The 27966-nt window shown below is 37.8% G+C and overlaps 1 protein-coding gene across 6 annotated transcripts in view; it reads right to left on the bottom strand.

The window, feature by feature from the left end:
• The window catches only part of RBMS1 (RNA binding motif single stranded interacting protein 1), a 141419-nt gene that overhangs the window by 29386 nt on the left and 84067 nt on the right, over window positions 1-27966 (bottom strand). For all 6 annotated transcript variants that reach the window (XM_030952045.1, XM_030952046.1, XM_030952049.1 and 3 more), the window contains exons 3-4: window positions 11511-11569; window positions 8578-8669 (exon numbers count right to left, since the gene is read on the bottom strand). In XM_030952045.1, the coding sequence (XP_030807905.1) occupies window positions 8578-8669; window positions 11511-11569 (151 nt within the window). The remainder of the gene's footprint in view (window positions 1-8577; window positions 8670-11510; window positions 11570-27966) is intronic.

The raw sequence follows: 27966 nt of genomic DNA, 5'->3' as shown, positions 1-27966 counted from the left end.
TTGCATTATTAATTACTGGGGTTTGGTCAGGTACATGCTGAATGGCTGACTGGAAATGACTTCTGTTTTCCTGACCCTATCTCCACATCAGTCTAGTTCAGCCTGAATACTCCCAGGGATTCAGTTACTTCTGGTTTGGTTCTTTGATGGAGCACGCAGACCACAGCAGACAAATGGCAGTTTGAAAACACTTCTACACATATCCATAGTTAGAACTGGTAAAGATGGAAGGCAAAGGAGGGAAACAAAAAGCAAAGAAACTGCCAACAGATGAGGATGTCTCACTGAAATCCTGGAATACAACTTGAAATTTCCTCCATCTGTAATTCTTCCAGCAAAATAGTTGAAATGCCAACAAACACATTCCACAGTGCATTGAGGTGGTGTCTGCACTGCAGGTGCAAACCCATGACCACCCTGCAGTTCAGCTATAAGGATAAATCACAGAGCTACAGAATAGCTGAAGTTGGAAGGGACCCATAAAGATCACCAAGTCCAACTAGGTCAGGACAGATTAATTTAATCCACTTCTTCACTTTTCAAGAAAAGAAAGACACTGCCACTGATTCACAAAAGGGCTCATTTACAACACTCATTTGCAACCCCTACTGCTGTTGGCATAGATGCAAAACAAGACTGAACTTTTTCTAGAGTGTATTTGGAATTTTATACAGTTCGACAGTGGAAGATTTATACCAATTAATGTGCAAAATACCTCCTCTCTTCCTCTGAATAACTTATTTCACCATGCAGCTCCTGTCATGTCCAGAAGGCTATTAAGCCTTGAAACAGATACCTGGGTACATTTTGGGAGACTGTAAGCAGCAAGTTAGCTCCTTCCCCTTGGGTTTCCAAGCTGGCTTCCAAATAGCAGCCACAACTAGGATTCTCCTTCCATCTCTGAGCTATCTTACACAGAAGGCACTGCACAAACAGATGTTTGCCTTTATATAAGATTTTGTTATGGAAAATGGTTACAGGTTAACAGTAAAAACTCAGAAAGTTAGGAGAAAGACAAACTATTTAAGTCACACCCCCCTCTCTCTCTCTGGTAAGCAGGAGTTTAATACTTTAAGTTCTGTGAATTTTTCCCTTAACAAAACCTGTCTCACCATTGCTTAATTCACAGTGCTATTACTATTCAGTCTCAGAAGAGAAAAATAATTCCTTTGACACACGAGTTTCTAATTCCTCTTCTGGAATTAAGAAAAAAAAAGTGAAAACAGCAAAAATACCTTCCAACATAACTCAGCTCAGACCTTGCCTATACACTGTAATAATTCTTAGAATTTAAAGGTAGGTGTTCCTCTGCTTAAAATCCATGAAATTGTATAAGCCACTTTCCCCTTATATACCTTAAATCTCTTGAAATTATTTGCATTATTTTATGGAAATTATCAAGAAGATTTATTACCGTCAGTGAGAAGTTCCCTAATTTTGGGCAGCAAGCCTCCATTAACATATAATCTACTGAATATAATATTTTTTGAATTCTATACAATTTAGGAAAACTGCTTAATTTGAGTGTCTTCATATTTCATGCAGAGTTTTCCCTAGTTAACAGAACTTTTAGCAGATCCTGAAAGATGCTGAAATTGCTCAGCATTTTCAGATTATGGGCAACATCAGGGAATTTCTGGGCTACTCTAAGTATCCATATTATTGAGGAAACTAGCAAGTCTTGTTTTTAGCAATGCAAGTCATTAAGTTTCTATAAATCTTTTCTCTCCAAACACCTTCAGCTGTATCTCCTGAAGTTCTCTACCAGAATGTAACAATATAAAGATGGAGAGCAGAGCTCTTGCAGAGTAACATGCTGCTTTTTCCCAAAGATCATAAGATACAGCATTTCTTACAAAAAATGACAGGAATGATCAACTGTTAATATTTATTTCTGCAGAAAGAGGTGATCAGGATTCCTACATAATGTGAAGTGCTCTACATCATCTGAAAGAAATTAGCAAAAACCTCCCTGTGCGTGTGGAATTGTTCCTAAATTGCAAGCAAGAAACTTGGCAAAAGGCAAGGACATCTGTTTTCTGTTGCTGTGTGTAAGGTCAGAGTGAACAGATAGCCATTCAGAAACATGTGACTAGGCACTGCTCACAGCAAGGAAGATCCCCTGCCTGATAGGGAAGGCATTAAATGCTTGTCTGCCTTCATATAGATACTACTTCAAAATTTACAATTGGCCAGTGTCTCACTGAAATATGTCTGTTTTAGCCACAGTTTCAATGCTGTCTAACCACAGACTGTTAACAACACAATTCAGGGAAAAATCACGACCATAATATTCACTTGTTCTCCAGAATTGCATATGATTAATACAGTAGACATTCAAATTTATTTTTACAGGCACATCTGTATTAAGAAGAATTTAACTGCAATAAGCTTTGTGATCAATCTATCACTTCATGAATACATTCTCTTTTTATTTCTCAGTGATTTTGCTTTCCCTTTGCTAGAAGGGCATGAGGGTGCCCCCTGGGAGCCCTGAATGAGCCCACCACAGCTCAAAAGAAGGCACCAGACCCTTGTCAGAGCAAGACACAGCACAACTTAGCAACTGAGATAAGATTTTTGTGGGCTGAAGCTCTTTACTCAAGGCAAGTGTTTGTTAACTGCCTATATAGAGCACTTGCAATTCCTGAAGTAATAGTTATGTGGCTCCCAGGTAAGCAAAATTTGGCTTACCTTCAATTTATTTTATAATGACTTTTAAGAACTTTTATGATTATAAGGAGAAAAATTTATTATATTTATTTAAAATCTGTTACAGTAAGATTTAATACTATTGGCTACAAAAAGTAGTACAACTAGGCAAAAAGAAAACTTTTCAAGACAGTTGCTAAAAACTGCTGTAGAAATCTTCTTGAGTTAGCTCCAGTTTGCCTGTCATCTGTTCTTTGGCATTCAGAAGCCCAGATGCAGAATAAAAAAATTGCAACATACCTACCTTCTCCAGTTAGATTAAGTGCACTAGCTACCATGGTAACCTAAACTATTTTTCTTACTTTGTTCTGTAGGAATGAAAACTGATTTAATTCTCCAGAAGGTTGTCACAGTGAAGACAAGTACTATAAGCAATACATTACTGAACCTCAAAAAAGTTAGCTGTTTCTCATTTTTGCTCATTTAAAACCATGTTATTCATCAGCAACATAAAGGAAGAGCTGCCTTTAATACATTTTGCTTATTAGCTGTGGAAAAGCCTTGATTTCTGCTACAGAGATGAGGACAAGCAGCTAAGCAGCTTTTCCCTCCCAAAGTTCACATTTTATATGATGTGACAATTCATCTTTTCCAAATATACTTGGGAAAAAAGTCATCTAGAGTAAGTTTAAGGTATGAGAGTTTAGGAAAGAAAGATAAAGCTACCTGCACACGGAGTGCACATCACAATTCTGCCTTAGTAACCACTGAGTGAAAAATATTAAGATTGCAAATTCAGGTCATCTCTGTACTCCACAGGATCAACATGAACTCAGACAATGGGCTCATATTCATCATAACCTAAAACCCACCCACACATAACAAGTTTCAGAATTTGATCTGATGCTTGAGGGCTGTAGACCACTCCAGAAAACACAAATTGTGTCTTAAGAATGGTGGAAGTCAGTACGTGATGGGAGAACATCCTTTACATTGTCAGCACATTGCTATTCTGACACAATTCAAATAAGAAACAATTGTTAAAATGGTCCTAATTTTTTGCACAAGCTTAAAATATTTTAAAGTATTTAGTGATAAATTAATGTGAGAGCTAATACAAATAATCAGGACCACACTTCATTGTGTCAGCGGAAGCGAAGACTTTAAGGAGGAGGAAATTGTAACATTATGAATATGAAGTCCTAAGTCCTAAAAATGTGCAACTCTGGGGAAATCTTGGAATGGATAAACAGTGAGTCTTCCCACAAAAATGCACATTAGTACATAGAACAGCATTCCTTGGCTCAAATTAACAAGGCTCACTGACCACAGAAATCTTCCATGTCCATGGACTACTTTCATGGCTTCTATTGTAAGTAGTATATGTTTTCTAAAGGTAACTTTATCCTTCCATAGGAAAAAAATCAGGAAAACACAAACTGGAAAATAATGAATATCAACCATTTAAGTCATAAATTATCTTGACTATCTTATAGTGAAGGTGTACATATAGAACTACAAACCTCACAAGGAGAGAGAGAATTGAAGAGACAGGAGAATACAAGATCTTCAACAACAAAATGTAGGGAATCAGGGTCTTGAGTCCATCACAGCTGTGTTGGACTTGGATGGCCTAAACAATTTTAAAGACTACACTGATTTTAAACACATGGTTGAAGTTCTGTCGTGAGAATGTCCATTAATACTTCTTGTGATGCCTAAAGTACATCGCAAGCTTTTTGCAAAAAGTCGTCATTCCTTATGTAGATATAAGCCTTTCACTATATCTCAGAAATCTGTCAGCCTGCCAGGAGATGGACAATCTGGTTGTACAAATGTCTCTGCCAGGCCAGGAAGGAGTTAATATTCAGTGAAGTCTGAGCTGGCAGAGCCACACTGCTGTTCTAGCTGGCTTGTGCAGCTCTACATTGCTGTCAGTATAATTTAGATATTCTCTTGCTGATTTTATCTGGGCTGCAAACACAATGATTCTCTTCCTGTCTTAAGTTTGCTAGACAGAAAGATGAGAAGAACTGTGGGTTTTATTAACCATTCTTACTTAGCGGCTCTTTTTTACCTTTTTTGTTTATACATTAGTTTACATGCAGGAAGTAAGAATTAATCAACTTTCTATTTGAAACGGTTGCTTCAGTAGCTACAGTTGAATTCAGTTTGCATCATTTGATGAGCTAAAACTTGGTCTGAGCAGTGACTTGGATACTTTATGTTAACCTCAAAGTCAAAAGCCTATGAGAATTTAGGTGTCTGATGTCTCCATAGCATTTATAGCTCATTTCTAAAACATCCTTACACAGTCTCAGTATGTTAAATCGCCATTCAAAATACCATATTGGTATTTTGTGTGCATCTATCTTCCTATACACAAAGTCCCTTTCTGCCTGCTCTGAATAATGTAGAAACCTAGAGTTATCTCACTTTTACTTGTGGGTGCTGGGAAGAGAAGAGGGTTCTCAGAAGAATCACTCGGACAGCAACCACAACTTTTCTAACAAACAAAATTGTCAGAGCTTTTAAATACTACTAGTAATCTTACCTAAGACTGCACAGCTCTACAAAATCACAGCTTTTGAACTTACAATTCTTGGTTTATAATCACTCCTCTAGGAGCAAGAACATAAACTAAGAAAAGAAATTTTGATAAATTAAAAGGAATCAGAATAAAAATTGGACACCCAGCAGTTACTAACTAGTTTAGAAATAACACTACTCTTGCAAGACATGTATTTGATCTGTTGAGTAAGAGATAATCTACCGGTTTGTACTGGTGGATCCTGAAACAAACTGGCTACAGCAGAGCTCACATCATCTGATCCCCACAGCCACTTACATACCCTGAAAAAGATGGACTTACCACTAGCAATACTCAAGTGGAAGAGAGGAGAGGGGCAAGAGCTTGTTAAATCCATTTTAAATTTCCATCCAAAAACTACTCCCATCCCCTGGCTATGCAATTATTATCTTATGCGAGGTCTTGGCCCCATTTTCTGGCCAAAAGGAAACCTCGGAAACTTCAGAAGTGACCAGAAGACACTGGTAACCAGCAGAAAGCAAAACTCTTCCCAGGCTGCTTTGTCTTAGTCAAGGGTTCCCAATTCAGATCTCAGAAAAAGCAGAATAGCTGAAGACATGGTATTTCAATGGACTGACACAGGGTTCCATTATTGTGGCATCTCCTGAGTGGTGGCCACTTCTCCACCAACAGTGACGCCCCAGAACAGATTTGGCAGGATTTGGCCTGAAGCTGTATCTTGGGCCCTGGGCCTTCCCACTCTGCTCAGCAGTAGCAAAACATAGCAAGTGGGACTTTTTTCAACTCAGATCAACTAGGAAGCAGACTGCCAAATACAGCATGATTTTACCCCATGGATAGGAAAATACTGATACTAATACTACTACTACTACTAATAATAATGTAATTTACTACTTAATATTTTTAAAATAATATATTGAAGTTACCTCTACAGAACAGCAAAAAATTTAATATATAAAAATCACTTCCGCTAAAGCAGGATTTGCAGATGAACTTGCTGATGTGAGTAGTTTTTATCTCACTGACAGAGAGCTACAGCAGGACACTGCAAAAAGGACTTTATGGCAGGCAGAGTCACAACATGGCTCCAGCAAGAACATTTTCCTCCCTGTTCAGCTCCTGTGGGTCAGGAACCACATCTTGGGGGAGGGTGAGAGCACTGAGGAGCTGTGCTGCTCCTCACACCCCGGGCACAGAGTAATTACAACACCTTCCCATGGATAAATCACCCCAACAGGCATGGATTTCCTCTTGGAAACTGCAGCAGCTGCGGCGGTCAGTAAGGAAATCGATTGCCCAGACAGGCAGGAAACTCCTCAAATCCTTCTCTGTGACACTCAGGCCTAAGCCTGAAGCAGTGTCACTGCAGGACCACCACCCATGGCACAGGTGGTCACATGCAAAAGGATAAAATACTAAACACACAAACACAAATTTTTATAGCATCATGCCTGTGAAGGGTGTGATTTGCTAATCTTGCCAAAGCAACTGTGACTGGTAATTCCCAGCCTGAAGAATCTAAGTAGAGATAGGATTTTTCAGACAAAAAGAGAGCAGCATTGCCCAGGGGAAAAAAAAAATCCAATGGCTCAAAACAGACAAAAATCAAAACACTCAAACTCATAGTCACTAGTGACTGTTTGTTGTGGTACTGTTCACTGGGCTGGTTTTGGGGTTGGTCTTTTTAATAACTCAAACACTCTCTCAGTGCTCAGAAGCAGAACAAGTTTCACTGGAATGCAGACCTCATAGTTACAGGTTTCCCACAGGTCATCAAGCTTGACACAGGGTCAGAAAAATACCCAAACCTTTGGGATATTTTGATGCACATTATTTCATTAATGCTAACAAAAAGAAATATTACTGATCTTGCAACTGTCAGAGGAAACGAGTCAGAAATATATACTATAAAAGAGATTAAGAAATGATGCATTAGGTTACTAGTTAATTATTAGAGCTTCTCCATCTACTCAAGAAAACAATTAAATCAGACATCAAAGTTCATTAAGAAAATGAATTTACATTACTTCAAAATCTCTTTTTGCTCCTCCTACCTAGATATTATATTCATTAGATGGCAGACAGAACTTTGAAAAATCTGGGATATATTTTAAAGTGATCACCTAAAACCTAAAGATTTAGTAAGTGGCCTTTATTAAGCATACATAAAACCTTGTAAAAGGGAAAAAAACCCAAGTGCTTTCCAGTAAGCATGTATGTTTGTGTCACGGCTGTAATGAAACACGCATTAAGTATGAAACATATGGTTTCCATTTTGTTGCCCTGGAATCCATCCAAAGACATTTATGTTGTTAGCTTAACTGTTCTCTTTAGCTGAGAAGCTGTGGAAAATATCTCATCTGAAAAAAATCTGTACCTAGTGGATAACTATAAAAGATTTGCTAGATTTTTAGCAGACTATTCTAATAAAAAAGCCTCTGAGATTACTAGATTTTAAGTTTCTTAAATTAGTATATAATTTTCTAACCGAAAACAAATTTGCTTTAAGAGGTACCAGAATTCTATCAACAGATTATACTGGTAATATTTTTTTTAGTTAACAAATTTGTGGAGGTGTTTATGGCTCTCTTTTGGAACCAGGCCATCTGACCCAACAAGAATGCATGACAGTATCATTACTAAAGTATCATCTCCCTAACTTCATAAAAGAGCACTGAAGATACTCTGAAGATCACATCTGGCTAATAAGCTGGTTCAGAGGCAAGGTTCATTAAAAATTAGAGAGAAATAAGATAGCTTTCATTCTGTATTTTTTTAATAATTCCTGGGTTTGCCTTGATGCAAAAACAGGTCAGCCAAGAGCTGGCTAAGAATTTCAAAGTATCTATCATGAATGGTCAGATTCAAATTTTATTTATATTAGCAGATAATATACCAGAAGGGCTGAAAAAAATGTTGAAAGGTTAAATTTTGTCATCGTATACTTAAAAATTAATTCCTAAATCTTAAGAATTCTAACCTCAGTAACAGACAGTCTATTAAACCTTTCATACCTTTGTGCTGTAAACCAATTCATTAAGCCTGCTGCAGTTTTTACAAACCATTGCTAAACTTTTGTTTGATGAATCCAATGGAAAAGACTATTATGAATAAATTGATAAATGCAATGAGATCAGTTTGGAGACTTTACCATTTCATGCTTCTTTATTCAATTAGTTGAGATTATTTGGGTATTTGGGATGTAGCAAACAAAAGTCTCCATTTTATTACCTTAATAATCACATGGCTTGAGGATTGTGCTCTCTATAAAGGGCTCTGCAGCTGGAAACTCCACACTGCCCATGTTGTGCCACTGTACAAGCTTGTTCACTTCCACAACCCATTGCAAAAATTAGCTGGTTATTCTAACTCACCTTTGCCATCTGTGCTTGGACTCCACTGGCCTTTAAAGCAGAAACTGCCTTCTGAGCAGCTGCTGGGCTGTCAAAGTCAACAAAACCATAACCTGAAAGAGAAAACATCATTTTGTTAGCAAGATAGCAACCAGCTTACAAACAAACACTTCACAGCCAACAGTCGTGCTACTGGCATAGTTATTTAATACAATTTTCTTGTTGTTGAAGACGGACAATTTGAACTCCAGGTCTTCATGCAGTGTCCCGTCCCCCGTTGTCCCCCCCCAAAAAAAAAAACCTAGCAAAATTCTTGAATCTTGAACTGGTGGGGATCTGCCCTAGTGGAACAAATCCATTTCCATGCCCACTCATTATGAGAATTTTGGTGACACTGCTAACAAGCAGTACTGTGTTTTGCTTTATATTATCTGGTATGTAACTTCTAACACCAGATAATTTCAGAGATCACCAAATAAAGCATCATCTATTAATTTTTCTGAAGTAAATTCTTATTGCGGTTTGAATAAATGACAAGTAAGTCTGTAAGTTCCTTTTTGTTTATTCAAAAATTTTTAGGAGAGGAATTTAATTTAAAAGACACACATCTACCCAATTTTTGGTAAATTACTTATCTCACTGTATATACACAAAAGACAGTTAAATTTAAAAGTGAGTGAAAACCCATCTTCAGTGAAACCAAATGATTTTTCCTATTATTGAAAGAATGTGAAAAACTGTCCTGAAAGCATTTTCTATGCCATATAATGCAATCTTTAAATATTAAAATAAGCTCAGCATCAATCAAAACAAATTCCATATATTTGCAATAACCTCTTTTCTTATTCCGAACAAGAACACCTAACTAGGGGGTTCCAGGATGCCCAAATTGCAATATACCTTGGCCTTAACAGACACTGACCTTATAGGCTGGGATTTTTAATCCAGCCTGGGAATTGGAGGCTCAAGGCTCACCAAGATGCAGTCAGAGTTTGGAAGCTACTTCGACTAGATGCTATTGCAAACCTCATTATGCATTTTTCAATCCCCCTCTTTTCCACCAGTGAGCTGCCCAAGTATTAATAAAATCCCTTTCCAGAGTTAAATTTGGGGTAAAAGAAAACAAACAAAAAAAACCAACAAGGAAGTAACCTCTGGTGGAGTAGAAAATGGAAATATTTCTTCAAAATATATTACAATCCTCTTACAATATATCTATACTGTCTAATGTTAGAACAGGACAAGCTTTAAAGCTCTTAACTTGGGAAAAACAACTCAAGCATCCTTGTACATCACTGCAAGCTTATTTATGCTGCCAAGAAGCTGAAGAAAGCAGCATATTGTTTTGTGTAACACGTGTTGCTGTGGATTGTTAAATCCTGACATGAAACAAAGTGAATTAGTTCATATCAAGTTTTGTGCTGCCAAGGCAAGACTAACTTCCCATACCCCAAACTGGCTCTCCACATCCATGGCAGTCTGGGTTATCACCAACATACTGCAGGGTGTAATACAGATAAAGTTACATACTGACACCAAGCATGCCATCAAAGCTGGCTTTGCCACCTTCCAGATGATAGAGAAACTCAATTGCTCATCGTTCCAGTTAGTTTAGACTCCATGGTGTATTTTTTGGCAAAAGCCAGAGATGCTGTCAATCTTTTGGTTAAATTCCAGTTAGATATTTACATTCTGCCTACTTGTGTTCCCATTGCAATTTCAGCAACATGCAGTGAGCTTCCCTGGAGCCTTACCTTGCAGCGTACTGTCACAACAGGCTGTTAGCTACTGCTTTTCATCAGTGAGATTTAAATTCTCTATTGAAAAAGTCATCTTAAATCTCTTAAAGAATGAATGTGAGCATTTCTGTATCTCTGAAAGGACTACTGAACACTTCAGGAACTGACAGAATGGACAGACTAAATCCGTTAAGTGCAATTATATGCATTAACTAATTAAAATAATTGCAAAGGGCACCTCCTCTTTCCTAATCACAATGACATCTGCATACAAGCTAAGAAAAAGATTTCTAGAAATTTCAGTTTCTGAATGGTCAGTGCCCCTTCAATTTGCTTAAGATGGGGAGTTGCGAAGCTATGTCCCTGCACTGCTTCCAAGTTCTGCACAAAAGCTTTGTCTTAATTAATGATGAATCCTTCTCCCTCTGCCTATCAGCTTTCTGCTCATTCATGGGCACTATGCATATTAACACTACTCAGTCAGTTGACTTAATATTTCATTTTGCTCAGAAATTATCCTCTTAATTGTAAAAAATTAAAGTCTGAAATCTGGTATTTCAGTGTCTGCTACCACACCTTCTCCCACCACAAACATGCTGGGACCTCAATCACTGCAATTGCAGCGAGTGATGAAAACCCATGAACTGATATATTCAGCTTATCTAGAGGAGTTCTAATTTTTTTTTTCCAGCTGCAATTACTTCATTGAAAATGAACCCTCTCTTTGCTCCCAATATATTCAATAGAACATACCAAAACACAATTAGAGTACTGGAACATGTAATTAAGTGCTGCTTCAAGCTACACTAATCAATGGAGCTTATTTCCACAATGTATAATTTTTTAAGATGCTTAGTATAGTTGAATGGTCATCTGCAAGCTTCCCTAGTTTCTCCAGGCAAAAGGGGAAAAGCTGCTTTTAACTCCATTTTTGTTTTTAAAATAGAGGCGAGCTGCCAGCCAGCACTGTGCGTGTCAGCTTCACTCCGGCTTGGCTGCGCCACCGACACCGGCTGTCTGCCAGCTCCACTGGAGGCAAATGCACTGAATACACCAACCACCAGCAAGAATAAAACTCATTTAGGAGCAAGAATGGGAAAAAAACCCCAAACCAAACCAACAAAGGTAAAATGAACTTAAAATACAACATTAATGCACTTTATAGAATCAGTTACAACTTTCAGGGGAACACAGTATAAAGGGAAATATACATACCTTTGCATTTGTTTGTAGTCTTGTCCAAAATAGCCTTTGTGGATACAATTTTCCCATACCTAAAATGTATTATACATGTGTAAGGAAAATGAGAAAAGAACATCCTATTATAACAAACACACAAATCACTTCATTTTATATTCTAGTACCCTTTACTCCATGCAAAATGAAACATATCTATGCACTGTGTGCTAAGAGACTCTTTATGATTGTCCAAGAACCCAGAATTATGAGAAGTGTTATTGGTATATGAAAGGGGAATTTGGGGAAAAATGAACTTTCATCATCTTACCTGCTAAACATAACTTCAACAAAATGAGTATAATTTCAAAACATATTATGTCAAAAGACAACTAAGCTCCATTTCTGCAGTAACTGTATTAGTCTTAAAAATTCTTCAAAGTATATGAGAAGCCTAATAAATTGAGCTTTGTTTATTAAGAGTATTCAATTAACTGTTCACTTGCAAAGTCATAGTTATTCAAAGGCAAAGCCTATACATAAAGTACTTTCCCCACAAAGAGAACTGAAATACACCTTTCAGTATAGCTACCACTCTTTGTAACCAGTTTCAAGACCCTGCTGTTTATGCAAGAGTTATTGGATGACTTCAAATAATTGCAAGAAAGTAAATCCAGGACAAAAGCCATGAGATGGGTGATTCCTTCTTTTATCTGAAATTGTGAGCATCCACACTGATCTAAAACAGAACTATCCCTCTGTAGCCTAAAAACATACAAGCATCAATGAAAATCAGTGCATACCTGAATTTACCATTTTAGAAGCTGCAATAAAGCAATAGAAATTGTGCATAATAGTTGGAGCAGGCACTTCCTTATTCATACTACTTAGTTTCCAAATATGGCATTCCATTCATAAAGCTTTATAGTCCCTAAGTCAAAACTTCTCACATTTTCTCCAGAATTTTTCTGAGTGCAGAGTAAAAGCACATGCTATAAATGAGAGAGGCAAACTGCTCAGGGTGCTTGTACCCAGCATGACATTAGACAGCCAGCATTCTCCATATCCTATCAGGCTCCCTAAAGCTTCTTAAAGTGAACAGCTACATTGCCTTTTGTGGGAAAAAAATCCCTGAAGGATGATCTTGTCTCTGCTACTGTGTCAGTTCTTGAAAGTGCAGAAAGTGGTGGTGGTGAAGAACCCCAGCCCTGGGTATTTCTGTGAGCACAGAGACCTGCCCAGCTGGCTGGGGGCTGCCTTGGACTGCTCCAGCCCACGCTGCTGATGCTCAGCAGCCCATGAGCAGGTCTCTGCACAGCTGTTCTTTACAGAAATTTTGTGGACTATCTTCCACTGTGCAAAGAGGGCTTAGTGATTTATTGCACTGTCCTAGATAGCATGGCTCCTGCAAAGAACCAGCCACCATGGAAAGCTGCCAAGAAATTTCAGCAGAGTAAGTCTAGGAACAAACTGGGAACCTGTATAACAATAGCAGCTATCACCAGGATTTCTCCTACGATTTTCCCTCCCATGTATGAGTTGTTCTCCACTCATGCCATGAGGCACAGAAAATCAGTCTACCCACCCTGAGCCTGGCCAGCAGGATGCACCCCCTCCTTGTTCCCAGCATGTGATCTGATACCAGGGGAATTACTCCTTGCAGTTTCTCCCAAGTGCTTCCTTCAAATTATGACCATGGTGAAAACTTTTCTTCCCCTTGAATTCTACAGTCATTATACTCTGCTTTTAACACAAGCTCCTGTCTTCAACTGCTCATTTATTGGGTGCAACTGCAATCAAGACCCTGCAGAAATCAATGAGCTATAAAACACACCAGTCATGACACCAACGGGTATGTATTGCCTGCTTACGGAGAGGATTATAGCAAGCAAGAGAAAATTTGTATTCCAAAGATGTCTATGATGTTAGGTCTTGCTTGAAGATCGTAACTCCTCTCAAAGCCTATATACATCTAGTTGTCTAAGGCACTTGCCCATGGTTCTCTCCTGCTCCACAGCCTTACTGCATGCTTGGTGAGATTTTGTACCTACAGCAAAGCAGTTCCATGGCTGGCAGAATCACTTCTACAGCAATTGATGTTTGCTCATTCCCTCTCAGCCGAAACAGTTTTTTGAAACACACTTTCTTGTAAATTAACTACTAGTCTTTAGAAATAACTGCTAATCTGGCTGGTGACAAGCAACTAGGTATTTCTTATTGAGTTATTTTCCTCCCCAAAACAACATCAAACTCATGTTCAACAGCAAAAGAGAGTTCCTTTTTTTTTTTTTTTTTGAGTGCTTTTAACACATTCTTCAGTCTGAATTATGTTTGGAGATAGAAAGATGTTTTCAGCTTTGTGTCTCTTTTCTATACAGCACTTGTACCAATATCAACTCACATTGAGAAAGAGAGGGCTTGGGTAAGAGGCAGGTAAATAATTGCCAGGGTGCACTGGGTATGGGACTAACAGGGGTGTGCTCAGTAACTGCCTGTGACCCAGTGTACGAGATACAGCTGTGGTACAGAACACCAATACAAATGCCTGGCTGGACAGAAGATAAAGAAGAAACATGTTCAAAGCCAAGGTAGGAAGAAATGCAGTTCAGCTGCTTAACAGGATAATGTTTACTACTACTCATTATATCCTCACAGTGCAGAAATGAAAAAATAACCCTCACCTGGCTCATGCTGCCCCAAAATCTACTGCCAGGCGATAAGAATGTCAAACACTGCACTATACCTTTGTCTTACATGCTTTTGAAGTGGAAGACTTGAAGTGAAGCACCACTACATAATTTTTTAAAATCATATTATTCAGCAACATGGTCAAAACCAGTGCAAACAATCATCATTCACTGCAAATAGCTAGGGATACATTTAACATTTAAAACATCTCTGAAGCCTAATTCTGGCAACCTCCACAATGCTGAAAGAAAAGGGTCTTTAGAAAATCAAGTACATGAATCAACCTAAACCACTATTTATTTTCTCCCTTTGTACATCTGGCAGTATGATGAACATATGTGGAAATGTGAGCGTGAAAAGACGCCATCGTGAGCATGACAAAGAATGGGGAACGAAGTAGTTTGAAGTCTCTGCCCCAAGTGCTGTTTTGAGTGTTGAAAGAACTTATCTGTGTGTGCATTAGTGGAGGTACAGTAAGAACAGGCAGCGAGAGGCTTGATAAGGTTTGTCTGGAATGAATTGTTCAAATCTGTGTCCACAACATAATGTAATATACCTCACACCACCATGCTTACAGTGCTTCCCTTTGCAGTACTCTCAACCTGTCTTCCAGCTTTTGCTGAGAAGGATTTCTCTACCACAAGATGTTGGCTTGGACAAAAATATGCCAGAAGGATCTCTGCTACCATGGGAAGCCCTTGCCTTTAAATGCTGCTTAGGTCCTCCATCCTGAACTGTCCAGAACTTTGTGTTGAAGATGAACAGTGATCTCCCTTTGTCTAAGTCCAGTCCAGCTATAAAAGAACATTCCTAGAGATCCTGCTGTTACAGTTTGCATTACTGTAGTGCTGTCAAAACTCCTCTAATATACAGAAACGCTGCATATTTTCTGTGTTTGTTATAGATTAATTTTTACGTCTTAGAATCTTATCACCGCCCTTCATGGAATGCTCTTATTTTTAAGATCCAGAATTGTGTGGCAAAACCAGACACAGATTTCATAACTTGTAAGTGGCTCCAAGTACATGAATTAACTTTAAGGTAGAATTGTGAAAGGAAAGAGAACCTGGCTGAAGATACAATATTCTGACAGGGACCAATATTCTCACCACGTGACACAAAGACTGGAGACAGCACAACAAACAGGCAATTTCTTATTCAAGATGGCCTGATTCACAACACAGCATGGTCAGTGGGTACCTTGTATGTACTCTAAATGCAGCAAATTCTTGTTTGAAATGAAATCATGTTGTCTTTCAGTACGACCTGAAATCAATGCACACAACAAATGTGGACTTCGGCAAATCACTGATGTGCAAATTTTAAGATCCTCACCTCCCCAAACACAGAGTATTCTGTTTTGAACACTGTGACTCAAAACATTTATATGCAACTGATGGTCTTACTAGCCAGACCCACACCACCATCTATTCTGCTTGTGGAGTGGGTGGAAGCCATTACATTCATCTCAGATGAGACGTGGAAAAACCCTAACAGCCCATGGGAAGGCCTAATCTCTGCTGGAGTTCCCAGCTCCTCTGTAACACCTGGTGCAGGAGGAGCAAAGAAAATTCCCTGGGTCTGAGAAAAAGAGCCAAGGGAGTTGTCAGCAAGAGCTGACTTGGTACAGCTCGCTCCTGTTCCTCACTGGTGTTCCCATGTTCAGGGCATTTCTAAGCCAACAGCACAGCCAATGGAACATGATCAGCCCCATCAATCTTTTCTCCTGGATCCAAAACTCAAGCATAAAAAGTTTTATCTGGCTCCCATACCTCAGCCTTTCTGCTGCCTTTTGGGAAAATGGTGTACTGAACCTTAAGTTCTTGGTCCCTTTTAAGCTTAAACAAACAAAGGGAGTTTTGTTTCTCTAGGTATCAAATTTTCAATTTTTCAGTACAGGGAATTTTGGAAAATAGTTGTCAACACAACACTGCTAGTCTTTGTGATAGACAACTCTGATCCCACTCTTCAGTTATGGGCAAATGTTTCTTACAAAAACTTGATAAAGAAATTTATTCAATCCAGCAGAAGACTGAATTTTAAGAACAGAATCAAACCATATGGTTTCCATTTTTAAATTCTTCTTCACCACATCTATGCCGTCGCTCAGAAGGAAACATTGCTGAGAACATTTTGTCCATATTTTGTTTTCTGTTGTTGGAAGACACACTGTTCTTTGAGAAACTCTTTGGAATACTCAGTGGCTTCAAGGCCATCATGCACCTAAAGGTTTTCTACCAGAACATAATAAGCATCTACTACCAAAAGTCGGACCAATCATTTTAAATGCATAATAAAACATTACATGAAAAGTTGCAGTTATACTTTCATATTTTTACTTTCCAAGTTAATGTGTATGGATATTCTAGCTTTATTCTAGTATGAGTTCTGTCTCAAAATTGTTAGATTTGGCTAATTTATTCGATTTAGTAGTCTCCTTTCCTAGTTTCAGATATTCAACCACTGGGTTAACCAATGCCACCAGATGTGTCCTGTTTCCCACATTAGACCATATTTTTCACTATATGCAAAACAGAACTAACTTGAGTGCCTAAATTAAAGTGTTCTTTTGATGACAGGGTGTTAAATGATCATGTGGTTTTGACATGAAGCTAGTTCCTTCCTTTCTTAATAATTGTCCCTTTGACTCTCTGTACTTCAGAAGAAACATGATATTTTCAAAATACCCAAATATCCAAATAGTTCTCATTCACATTTATTATTATTTTATTTGGGAGATAAATAATACCTCCAAATAAATTAGAATTTATTATTATAAAAGCCAACTACAGTTTTGTCTTTACAAAATTACAAAAATTACATTTTGTCTATTAATGTAAAGACTACTTTTGAGATCTGGGTACTAAAAAAAAAAAAACAACACTGGAAAAAAGATCTCCCAACTAAAAAAAGCCAAAACACCCTAGGCTCCTAGGAACCTTGCCTTTACAGACAAACCAATATTCTTATATAGTGCTGTAAACTCTTCCTTAAGATCAGCAAAGCTTTCTTCACAAGATGTGTATGTTTAACTCTTCTTTTTAATTTAATTTCTGGTTTTAATAAGAATCAGTGTATGTCATCATCATTACCAATACAACTACCAACACCTCCACAGTGCAAACTACTTTTATTTTGGTACAAATAATCTGTTCTTCAGTCTCACTAGGTTACAATTCCAGATTTCCAGAGAAGTAATCAAAAGCAGTAAAACCAGATGTAAGCCAAGATATTTTCTCATCTCCTACTGTTGTCTGTCCTCACAGGACCAGATGCTTTGCACAATGGACATACACAATTTAGTAAAGTGTGAACAAATGCCTTGTAAGTTTCTTGGACAATGTTAATTTCAACAGATAAAAAGCAGTATTTTATGAATAGGTATTTGGCTTGTAGTGTACAGGCTCTACACAAATGTAAATGCTTCTTAGAACTAAAAATAATCAGGAATTCAAAATCTTAATGGACAGTGACACACAAAAAAAGATTTTGGAAATTATTATTTTTCAGCTACCCAATTTGTTTTTCCCAAGAGTAGTTATTTCCTGGTTCAAACAAAGATATGCTGTGGGGACAGGGAAGATATGCTTTTAGAATCAGGAAACGTTTGCTTCCTTCTGCTCTTGCTTTGCAGAGATGTGAATAACCTCTATCCATTCCTTAGAAGCTGACTGAAATTCAACAGGAAAGAGTCCCGTTAGCATCCTCCAGCTATTTTTATTACATCCTCCAAAGGTTTTTCAATTAATATGATCCTTGTTGCACAACAAATTGATTATTTTAAAAGCAAGAACCACTGCACAATATCTTTAAGCAAGACCTGCACGTCGTCCTGCACAATTGAGGAAGACTTTGCATTTTAATGTCTCTGGGCATTTTAAACATGTCAGAAATATTACAGCTGACACTAAAGCAGCTTTCCCAATGTGGCTTCTTAGTGTCTTAATGAAGAGACTTTCAACAGCTGCTTGCAGAGGTGTGTTCTCTGTCAATTTTAAATCAACGAATATGTAAGGGCATGTTTATTTAATTTTACTCTATAAGGTTAAGAATGTTGCAATATGTGGAAAAGCAGTTCTTTAAAAAAGTTATACTTCAGTACTATGATGACACAGTCATGGGGAAAAAAATAAAAATAATCCATTAAGTATGCACACACACACATGCACACCCACTCCCAGCAAAAAGCTTTTGGAATTGGAGGGGAAGGCTCTCATATTATGCCCTGTCAGGCATCAAGAAGAATTCTGTTGATGCTATTCTGAGAAAAAACATAGCCAATTAAAAAACAGATTTAAAAATACAAGTATAAAAATCTTTACATTAGGGTTTTGGGGGCTCTTTTTTTTTACTTTAAAAGAAAGAAAAATGCAAATTCTGAAGGATGAACCTGCAACTTCTGTTCTAGGCTCTGACAAGTTTATCAGTATCTGCAGCCTCAGCTGCTCCACTGAGGATGTGAATTCAGATACTTGGCAGAGCTATGATTAATAATCACCCTCTCTTCAGGGAGAGATTTTTGTCAAAGCCCTCAGTTTTGGCCTATCCTTGCTCAGCTGCAACATGATTTTTACTACTAAACATATGGCACCTAATTTCCATTTAATCTTCCATAGGCTAACAAGAGAATGCTGCTCAATGTTATGGTAGGGAGAGACAACAGCTCCAGACGCTGCAAAAGGAGAGGGCAAAAGCAGCTAAAGTGGCAGAGTTGACCTCTTGCTCTGCACTGGAGATCAGCTTTCCTATATCACAGACTCGTAAAGATTCTCATCAACCTAATGACTCTCATAAAAGCCAGAATACAAACATGCTGATCCTAAATTTGTTGATTGCATAGCTATTTTAACTGTAGACACAGGATGTCACATGCTGTGAAGAAAAATGGAATTTCAAGCAACAAATTGTAAAAAATGATCCTGTTCTGTGCTTCTTGCTGCCCCTGCCCCTGCAGTAACCTAACCTGACTTTTGACAAGCTGAGGTGATTTTGCATAATCTCTGAACCATCTGCTAGGCTATCTGTCAGTTCAGTAGCCTTGTTACTTTACAGTTTATAGGTTAAGCAGGATAAATAACCTATCAGAAACACAAACACATTTGCCTCTTTGACACACTTTGAAGTGCAAGTATTGTCTAAGTAATCATAGCTTGCTTACTCCTAAATGGAAGAAAAAGAAAATAAAAATCAAAGTAATGCATTTAAAAAATGTCTATTCTTTCAGGAATTTTTTATCATAATCTTCACAGTTTATGAAATCAATAGCACAGCAAAACTAAAGTGATTTTTCTAACTAATTTTTGCCTACACTTTTAGAAGATTTTCCTCTTTACCCATTTAAAAACACACATATGAAGTACTTTTAAATGTGTAAACTACGTAGAGTTATGGTTTTCAAACATCTGTTTGCAGGGACACAATTGCTGGTTGACATTAAAAGTGCTGTTTCCTGCCAAAAATCTATTGAGTTTATTAACCAATGAGAGTGAAAGACCACTCTGGTTTTCCTTATAAATTATGCGGCATTGTTCCTTTGAGAAAAAATTTTAAATATGCAGTGATGTGTGCAAATCAGATAGAATGGTTTAGAAACTAATTTGCTACAATTCTGCTTCTAATATAGAATATTGTAATTTATGTGAAGTGCTCTTCCACTGAAAGCATTACAGAAAGTTTCACCATAAGACACGGAACTGAGGATCCTTTGCATGAAAGTAGTTTGCAGTTATTCAGATAGTCAAACAATAAATCTCAGAATTATCATAAATTATCATAAATCAACTAAAATGCATTAAGATGATTCAAACAAGAAGTTGCCAGTAAATGCTACAACATCAGAAAAATCAAGGAGTCTGCTTCTCAGTGTCTGCCTCACAAAGCAGGCTGCACTTCCTAATCTCTACTGTCCAGCATTCAGTTCAGCAGTTCTGGAGAACCCCAACTTTACAAAAATAAAAAAAAATAATTATTCAATTAAAAGATGCTTGGAATTCCTGGCTAACTCACTTTTTAGTACTACCATCACTCTTATTTGAGAAAACACAGTATCATCTACATTTTCTGCAGCAATTTGCATGTGCAACTACTGACAAGGCTATTCCAGAATATGGGAAGAGGTTACAGTTTCCTGCTGTTACAAGATGTTATTTTAAGAGAGCAAATGGTCTCAACCCTGTTGTTTTCTTACCCTAGTGCTACAGGATGGATACAAATTATGTACTGAAAAAAAAATCCGCATTTTTCACCCAACTGAAAGCTTGAAACAAAATTATTATTTGCAAATAAATTATCATAGTTTCTGTGGCTCCCAGAAAGAAGATAAAAGACATGAGAGCATAGTTCCATATGGGCACAAAAGATACAGTTTTTTAAAAATAATAATTCATTTGCAAGCATAGCAAGAAACAAAAGGGTTCAAATTACAAAGATGAAATGTTGTTTCTACAGTCTAGTGATTTTTTTGTCCTTTTCTTTATACTGAGAAATGATCACTACTCAGGACAATGATTTGGGAGGATGAGAAATTAACCCAGATGAATGCTAATATGTATTTATAAGCCAAGCTCATGGCAGGTCTGCAGATGTGCATGTATTGATTTACCACTGCTCGCTGCTTTAATCTGAAAGTACAGCAGTACTTCCACACTCAACCATAAATCTTGGCAAATTTCAGCCTCACTGATTTTGCAGAGCCTACACTAACAGCTTGAAAGAATAAAAGTATGAAGACATAACAGAGCAGTTCTTGTTATTCATAATTCTTTCCTCTTCCCTCTGTTAAACAGTAGAGATCAGCTTGGGAGTATAAATGAGTCTCTCTACCTGAAGCATTTTATTTTTCAAATCCTCCTCCTCCATCCAAGGAAGCCAAATTCAGTCATTGTCAGCACATGATGCATTGTCCATTATTTTGGCTATTCCTAAGTATATTTCTTTTTCTTGCGGGAGGGAATTAAGGAAAAGGCAAAGGGAAAATAAAATCATCTATCTACACTCCCAATACTTTTTTTCTCTTGTTTAGTCAGAACAGTATAAATCAAAATGATTTTATCATTTGGCTACAAGCTTAGCTAGTGCGAGATTACCTCCTCTCTGGATAGATAGGCAGACACCTAATAAGACCACAAGCCTACATACTTGCAGAAGATTACTCTTTAATTTATTCTTGCATATCAATTTCACTTCTGGTGAAGGTTGCTAACCAAGTCTTATACATTCAGTTTAAACAGATGATGCCTCAAGGAAGCCATCAGTCTAGAAAACCATGAGATTGAGGACTGCCATAAAAGGGCACTTTCAACCACACCCCATTTCCCAAGCCCTGATCCATCTGCCAACTCTGAACTACAAAAAACTGTTTCACATTTTGTGAAAATTATAAAAAATATTAAAAATACATACATCTATATGTACATTCATCCATAATGTTTTTTCTTGCACTGAAGATGTTTTGTTGCTAGTATAATGCCTAGCATTGATAACTTTTTTTTAACTACATCAACATATTTTGTATGTTTTCCTTCTGGTTTTGTAACATTAAGACAACTGAAAAGCCAACGGAATTTCCAAGACTTGGCCTGCTAGGTTAAAGTACACTGTACATAAAGATAACTGTTTGTCCTTACCTCTAGCTTGCACTAATTTAACACCCCTTCTCAGAAAGTGTTGGCTGCCTCTCTTCTGTCTGGAAGGCTGGAGAGGGAAAGTCTCTATATGTTCAAATAACTTCCAGTTTCTCTGAACTGCATTTTAAAGTGGTTCTTCTATGAAATACTCATAGTAACATCCTGCTTTCAATAGCTATTCTATACTGGGATTAACACCTTGTAATGAAGACACTACAGTAAATAAAGTACAAACTCCTTTAGTTTCTGGTAACTTAATGTCAATCTTATTAGAACAGAGCTAAATGGACAAATTACTCAAAATCACTGCTAAGCCTTCCAGATGCTTTGTCCCCTTAACAGCATGGCATGTGGACTTTATTTGAATCTGCTTCTGCAGTCTCAAGTCCCAGCTGTGCTGAATAGCAAATAACTCCATTTCAATAGGGAAGATGGTTGTACTAAAGTAGTTCTCTCCAGGGGTCAATATACTTCAGAAGGGCATTTAAGTGGCTGTATGCTATTGAGCAGAAACATCAGCTCACATATTATTGATTGTAACTGCACAGCTCTGTTGAAAAGATGCCTGCAGTAGTATTAAGTGCTGAGACAGGGATAGAGGAGTCTTATGCATTAAAAAATACTATCCATCTGTTGCCAAATTTTAGATAGATGAGCAATCACAAGCTGTAACACAAAATCTAAAGTGCAACCTCTGTAGCTGATGCGTCAGGGTCATATTCAGTGACACTTCCTCAGTTTCACACTGCTTAGATGATCTTTTGAATATTGACTGAGGAAAGCAGGAGGCAGAGTTTGATTTCTGCAGTTTTGCAAAAAGTATACAATAGATACTTACATAGAAATCTGCTTTTGGTAGCTTAAATGTACCCTTTTCTTTAAAACATCATTAATCTGTTGAGATCCCATCACTGCAGCAGCCCAGGACAATGGAAGCCCTCTGGAAGCACTGCACCATCAGCCCACTGAGCCATGAGAAGCAGCCAGGGCTGCAGTCCCATGCCCTGGGCACCACCAGACTGCCCTGCAGAGCACACAGAGCCAGCTGAACCACATGTGATCCCCAGCCCCTCATCTCCAGTGACTTTTGCATAATGACCATGTAAATACCATCATGGAAGGGTAAGCCCAGTGTCCCAGACTGCACTTTTGGCAGTGTGCCCAAGGAAGCAGTTGGATCACTGGGCTTCACAGTGAAGAACACAGATGATAGAGGTTAATTCTGGCCCAGCAGGAAAAACCCAACCCAAAAGTATTTGTGCAAAGGGGGGAGTCAGCTGGGCTCAGAGAAAATTAAGATCCTCCAGTTTGCTGTGTCAACCGCAAACCTGGATGGAAACTACATTAAGCAGAATAAGATATACAGTCAAAAGTTTCTTAGAAGGAGCATCTGTGGGAGTTTCACAAACCCAGAACATCAGCAGCCACAGAAGGAATTAGTCAAAAAAACACATTCTTACACAGAGTCAAGAAAAATCAATCAAGCACTGCATGACTGCAAAGTTTACAGGCAAGCCCAAAGCCAGTAAAGTCAATCCATTATCACCACCTTTCTTGAACATATTCAGTATTATATGCCAGCAAGGAAGCTTGTATGACATGGTCACAGTGTTTCTGGGCTTCACAGACCTTTTTGTTTCAGAGAGCCTGAGATGACTATTTCTTTGCCTGCAAGAGGGCAGAAGAACAAGCTTTTCCCTTAGAAGTGATAAAGTACTACAGGAAAGAAGCCGTAACTTCTGAGGATGAATCTCCATGCCTACACTTCAGGTTTTATAATAGTTAGTTTCTAATTTTTCCAATCAATTTAATTAAACAAGATGCTTAGAGCAATTCAAGTAGAAACTTTAAAATACTTTATATAAAAACCACTCAGAGGCAGGAAAATAGAATGGATACAATTATCACGTAGGAAAGGACTGAGACTGGAAAGAGGCAAAGGCTATACCCAGTGTCAGAGCCACCCCCTAGTAAAGAGTTAAATAGTATCTAGGTCACTCTAAAGTCTTTCCTGCACACCCTCAGCTCACTGCATATCGGAAACGCTGTGTGGGAAGGCCAGGGAAATAAACTCACAGACCAAGTATGACTCAGACTGCAGTAATTTAATGTTACTTTTATTCCCTTAAATTATCTTTGGGATTAAAAGAATCCACACCCTTAACATGGAACCAAATCACAATGAAAGGAAGAAACCACAAATTAACAGATCTTAGTGTTAACAATAGGTATCTAGAAACAAATTAATTATTAATGGCAAGGAGCAAAACCTCTCCTATAACATACTATATGGTCAGAACAGCAGAAGGTGACGAATTTGAACCCCAGTCAGATGTTCTTCTGAAAGCCTAGTGAGGATGATCTCAGTAACAGGAATGTCAGAGAACTGCCTGCCAAAAAAATAAAGGAGAACTGTCATAGCCAAATGCTGACCTCTACCACTAGGGGAAAGCAACTTGAGAGAAACAGCCTCACATTTCCTCCACCACTGAAGAAGTTGAACTCAAGAGCTGTCAAATCTCTTTGGCACAAGCATGAACAGAAGTATTGAGTCCTAAAGAAGGCAGAACACCTGTGACCCAGATCCAAATACAAACCCAGCAAAATTCTTGAGGAGAAATTAAATTTCTTGTAAATTCTCTCCCTGTGAAAAAAGCAAAAGTTTGGAAAAGACACTAGTGAGCAGAAGAAAGCATTGCCCTCAGAAATACTACCTCCTGACTACAACACACAAATTTGAAAATTTACTCTTTCCTCTGCACTTTATTCTGCCTCCCCATCTCTCACTTATGAAAAGGACAAAACAAGGCACAGTAACTACCAGAAAATGATGGACAAATCTAAGATGCCCTAAAGGCACTCAGATATTTTCTATCACAAGGACTTGAAAATCTTCATAGAGAGAAACAGAAATTATTTTCCCCTTTTTCATGGCAAAAAATTAACTGATTTTGTTGTGGTGATATAAATAGCAGTGGATGCCCTTTTCAGTAGAGTTTCTATTAGTATATTATTATAACATTCCAAAGAACTGAGCATCTGGCTTCACAGCTATATATTTAGATGTACTCTGCTGTTTCTAATTGAACTATATTTTTTTAAATCCCGTGAGATAAAGAAATGAACAATGTTCCCAAAACCTATATTCACTATTAGCATACTGTTCAGTAACCAGTTACCTTTAAAAGTCAAATTTTGCTTCTGCTCACCTTTCAGCTACATCCAGACCAGTGAGCCTGTGCTCCTCAGATTATCACCTTGATCTCAGTTCAAGTTTTAGATGGGAAACGGTTACCAGTGGTAGTCAGAGCTGTCCCCTCTTCCAGGAAGGGCCACTCTTTTAAAAGTATTTAATGAAATTTGTGAAACTGCATAATTCAGAGTAAGTATCCTTTGAAGTCCATAGACTTCAAAGATAATTAACAAATATATAACTAATTAAGAAATAAATAAAATGGGAGGAAAAAACCTTCAGAATTTCCCATGGAACAAAGTAATATGCAATTCACTTGGGAAGAACAGAGGACTGGGACATGTTCTTGTGTATTTTTAAAATGTCATAACTCTGAATATTTGGAAGATGTTCAAAAAGAATTGATCCTAATTTACATTTAAAATGTACATCCATGCTGAGGCCTTTGTGTGATGATGGACTTTTCAGCAGCAGTCCTGGCTTAACAGTGTTTCTCTGCTAGTACTGTACCTCTGTTCTGAAATGTGGAAGCCCTGTAAGCTGTCACAGAGAAAAAGGAACAGAGAGCAAGACTTTCCTTCTCATTATTTGAGATCTTCAAAATGTAGCACACAGACTTTTGGCAACAAATAAGCCTTAGCAATGAAACTTAAGACAAAGCCTTCCATACAATAAAAAACATGTAGCTTCAAGTATGGGAAATGTAAGAGTTTAAATACAGGATCTCTGGGGAGGAGGAGAGGAAAGGCAAATGATTTACAAAGAGACCTTTCCAGATCAACAGTATCACAAACAGTGATGAGGAAAGGAAATGCAGACTGCTACATCAGCTCGGCTGGATACCCCACCATGCTGATACCCTCAGGTCTTGAAGGGAAAGAGTCTCTCTCCTCTCTGCCAAATATCTTTTCCAGAACTCAGCCAAGGCATTCAGGCCTCAACACAGGGGAGATTTCTGCCTGGGGTACAGCTACAGGTTGAAAAGAAGAAACCACAGTGCAGTGCCAAAAGAACCAGCCATCGTGGAGTTCATCTGGCACTCAGCACCTTTGCAGCTGAAAGCTCAGCCCTCAGCACCAGACGAATCCTCCCTGCACACTCTGGAGCAGGGAGTGGTTTCCAACCCTTGCTGGCAGCAGGAGCAGTGGGTCCTGGGTGCTTTGGGCTTTCCAGGATCAGGCCTCTGGGAGCACACCGCACACAGATGGCTTCAGTCAAGCTTGCCATCATCTCTGGGGCATGGGGAAGCATTTCTGTTTGTGAGCACAGCAGTCTCTTTGGGCTTTGATGTATACACTAAATGAAATTATATACTGAACTATAAAACCATGCTTGTCTCCGGGCTCCAAAATCTCTTCAGCTACCCTTTCAGCAAAGTCCTTGAAACCAGAAATAAGTAGTTTGGACCTTTTTCAAGTCTTTAGATTTATTTCTGACATTAAGAGTTCAAAAATAAAAGATTTGAGGTTTCTCATGTATCTTTACTACCCTGTATGAAGCTCTTCTCTTACCATTTTAGATCTTTTATTAACATAACACTTATTTCAGTATTGCATGCACTCAGATGTTGAAGTCCTTATTAATGCAACAGAATAATTGTTGATACTTTGAGAAGACTTATGAAAGCTTATTAGTGACTACACGTAAGCCAAAAAGCAGCACTAGGATTAGAAATATTAATAATGTGTAAAACCTAAGCCACAATGTTTTCCTAGGAACAAATACTGACTCAGACTCTGTCTGCTAAAGATAACATACAAAATTACACAACTGCACAGAATATGGAAAACAAGCATTTAAGAAGAGCACACATTTTAGGCTAACATATTTCAGTTAAGATGTCCAAAATGATCAGTTAATTAAATGCAATTTTTTATAACCAAAAGTGAAGTTACACACATTTTGGTGGGTAATTTTTCTCTTCTGGTAAAATAAGAGAAGAAATGGAAATGGAAGGTGCAGGACAGGAGTACAAATCAGAACATATTTCTTCCACTGCAATTGATCCTGTAAATGATTAACTCAACTCACACAGGTTATTTCAAGCAGAATATTTGTATTAGTAACAGTGTCAAAACAGACCCCAGATTGAAGCCTTTTCTTTTTGAGTTTTCACTTGTGGTTTTTTTTCTCTGTGTCCATGTATCATAACAATATCAACATCAACATTCAAATTAAAACTTGACTTATTTTCCAAGGTACAGCACATCTATCTACAAAGATCAGACACACAAATGCTAATTCTTCTCTCAGTAACCCTTTAATGATTTAATTTTCTACAGAGTTTGTCTGAACCTTGAATAAGGCAACTGCTCAAATTGAACTGAGACAGCTAATATTTTCTGAATGTCAAAACAGGGTAAAATTTTAGGAGTTGGGGGAAAAAAAATGAGGTTCAAGTCTTAATATTCTGTGGAGGTTTTTTTAAAGATAAACACTGCTTTCTCTATTTCCGCAGTTACACATTTCATTGGAGGTAGCAAGATCTGAATTTAATTAATTAATTATATCCAACTAGTTTACCAATATTTGCTACTGCTTTCATTCTGCAGGTAAATATGAGTATTTATTATGTGGGTTGCAAAGTGTTAAAGGCTGTTGTTTGTCAACCCAAAATGTAGCTCAGCAATAATGTGGGTAAAAAAAAGGTTAAAAGGTTATAAAAAAAATGAGTGGCCTTTTAACACGTCAGTATCAGATGTCTCATTTTTTAATTTCAAGGATTTAGCATTAGAGAAATCAGAGCAAAGCAGAATGAACCTTTAGCAAACAAAGTCAAGACTTAACGAGATTTCTACAAGTTTTGTGATAACTGGGTATTGGACATTGGCTATAAGAACCTACTTGCAAATACTGATCCTGATTTCTACTCTGAATGGTTTCCTGAAGAAAAGGACAAGCTTGATGTAAGCACACTGAGGCCAAAACCAACTTGGGCTCTAAGCTGAGTCAATTCTGGACTGGTTTCTGACTAAGACGCCTGCCTAAG

Source organism: Camarhynchus parvulus, chromosome 7, assembly GCF_901933205.1.
Source record: "Camarhynchus parvulus chromosome 7, STF_HiC, whole genome shotgun sequence".
Taxonomy (NCBI): domain Eukaryota; kingdom Metazoa; phylum Chordata; class Aves; order Passeriformes; family Thraupidae; genus Camarhynchus; species Camarhynchus parvulus.
The sequence above is the reverse complement of the archived record's forward strand: the minus strand, read 5'-3'. Positions and strand labels throughout refer to the sequence as shown.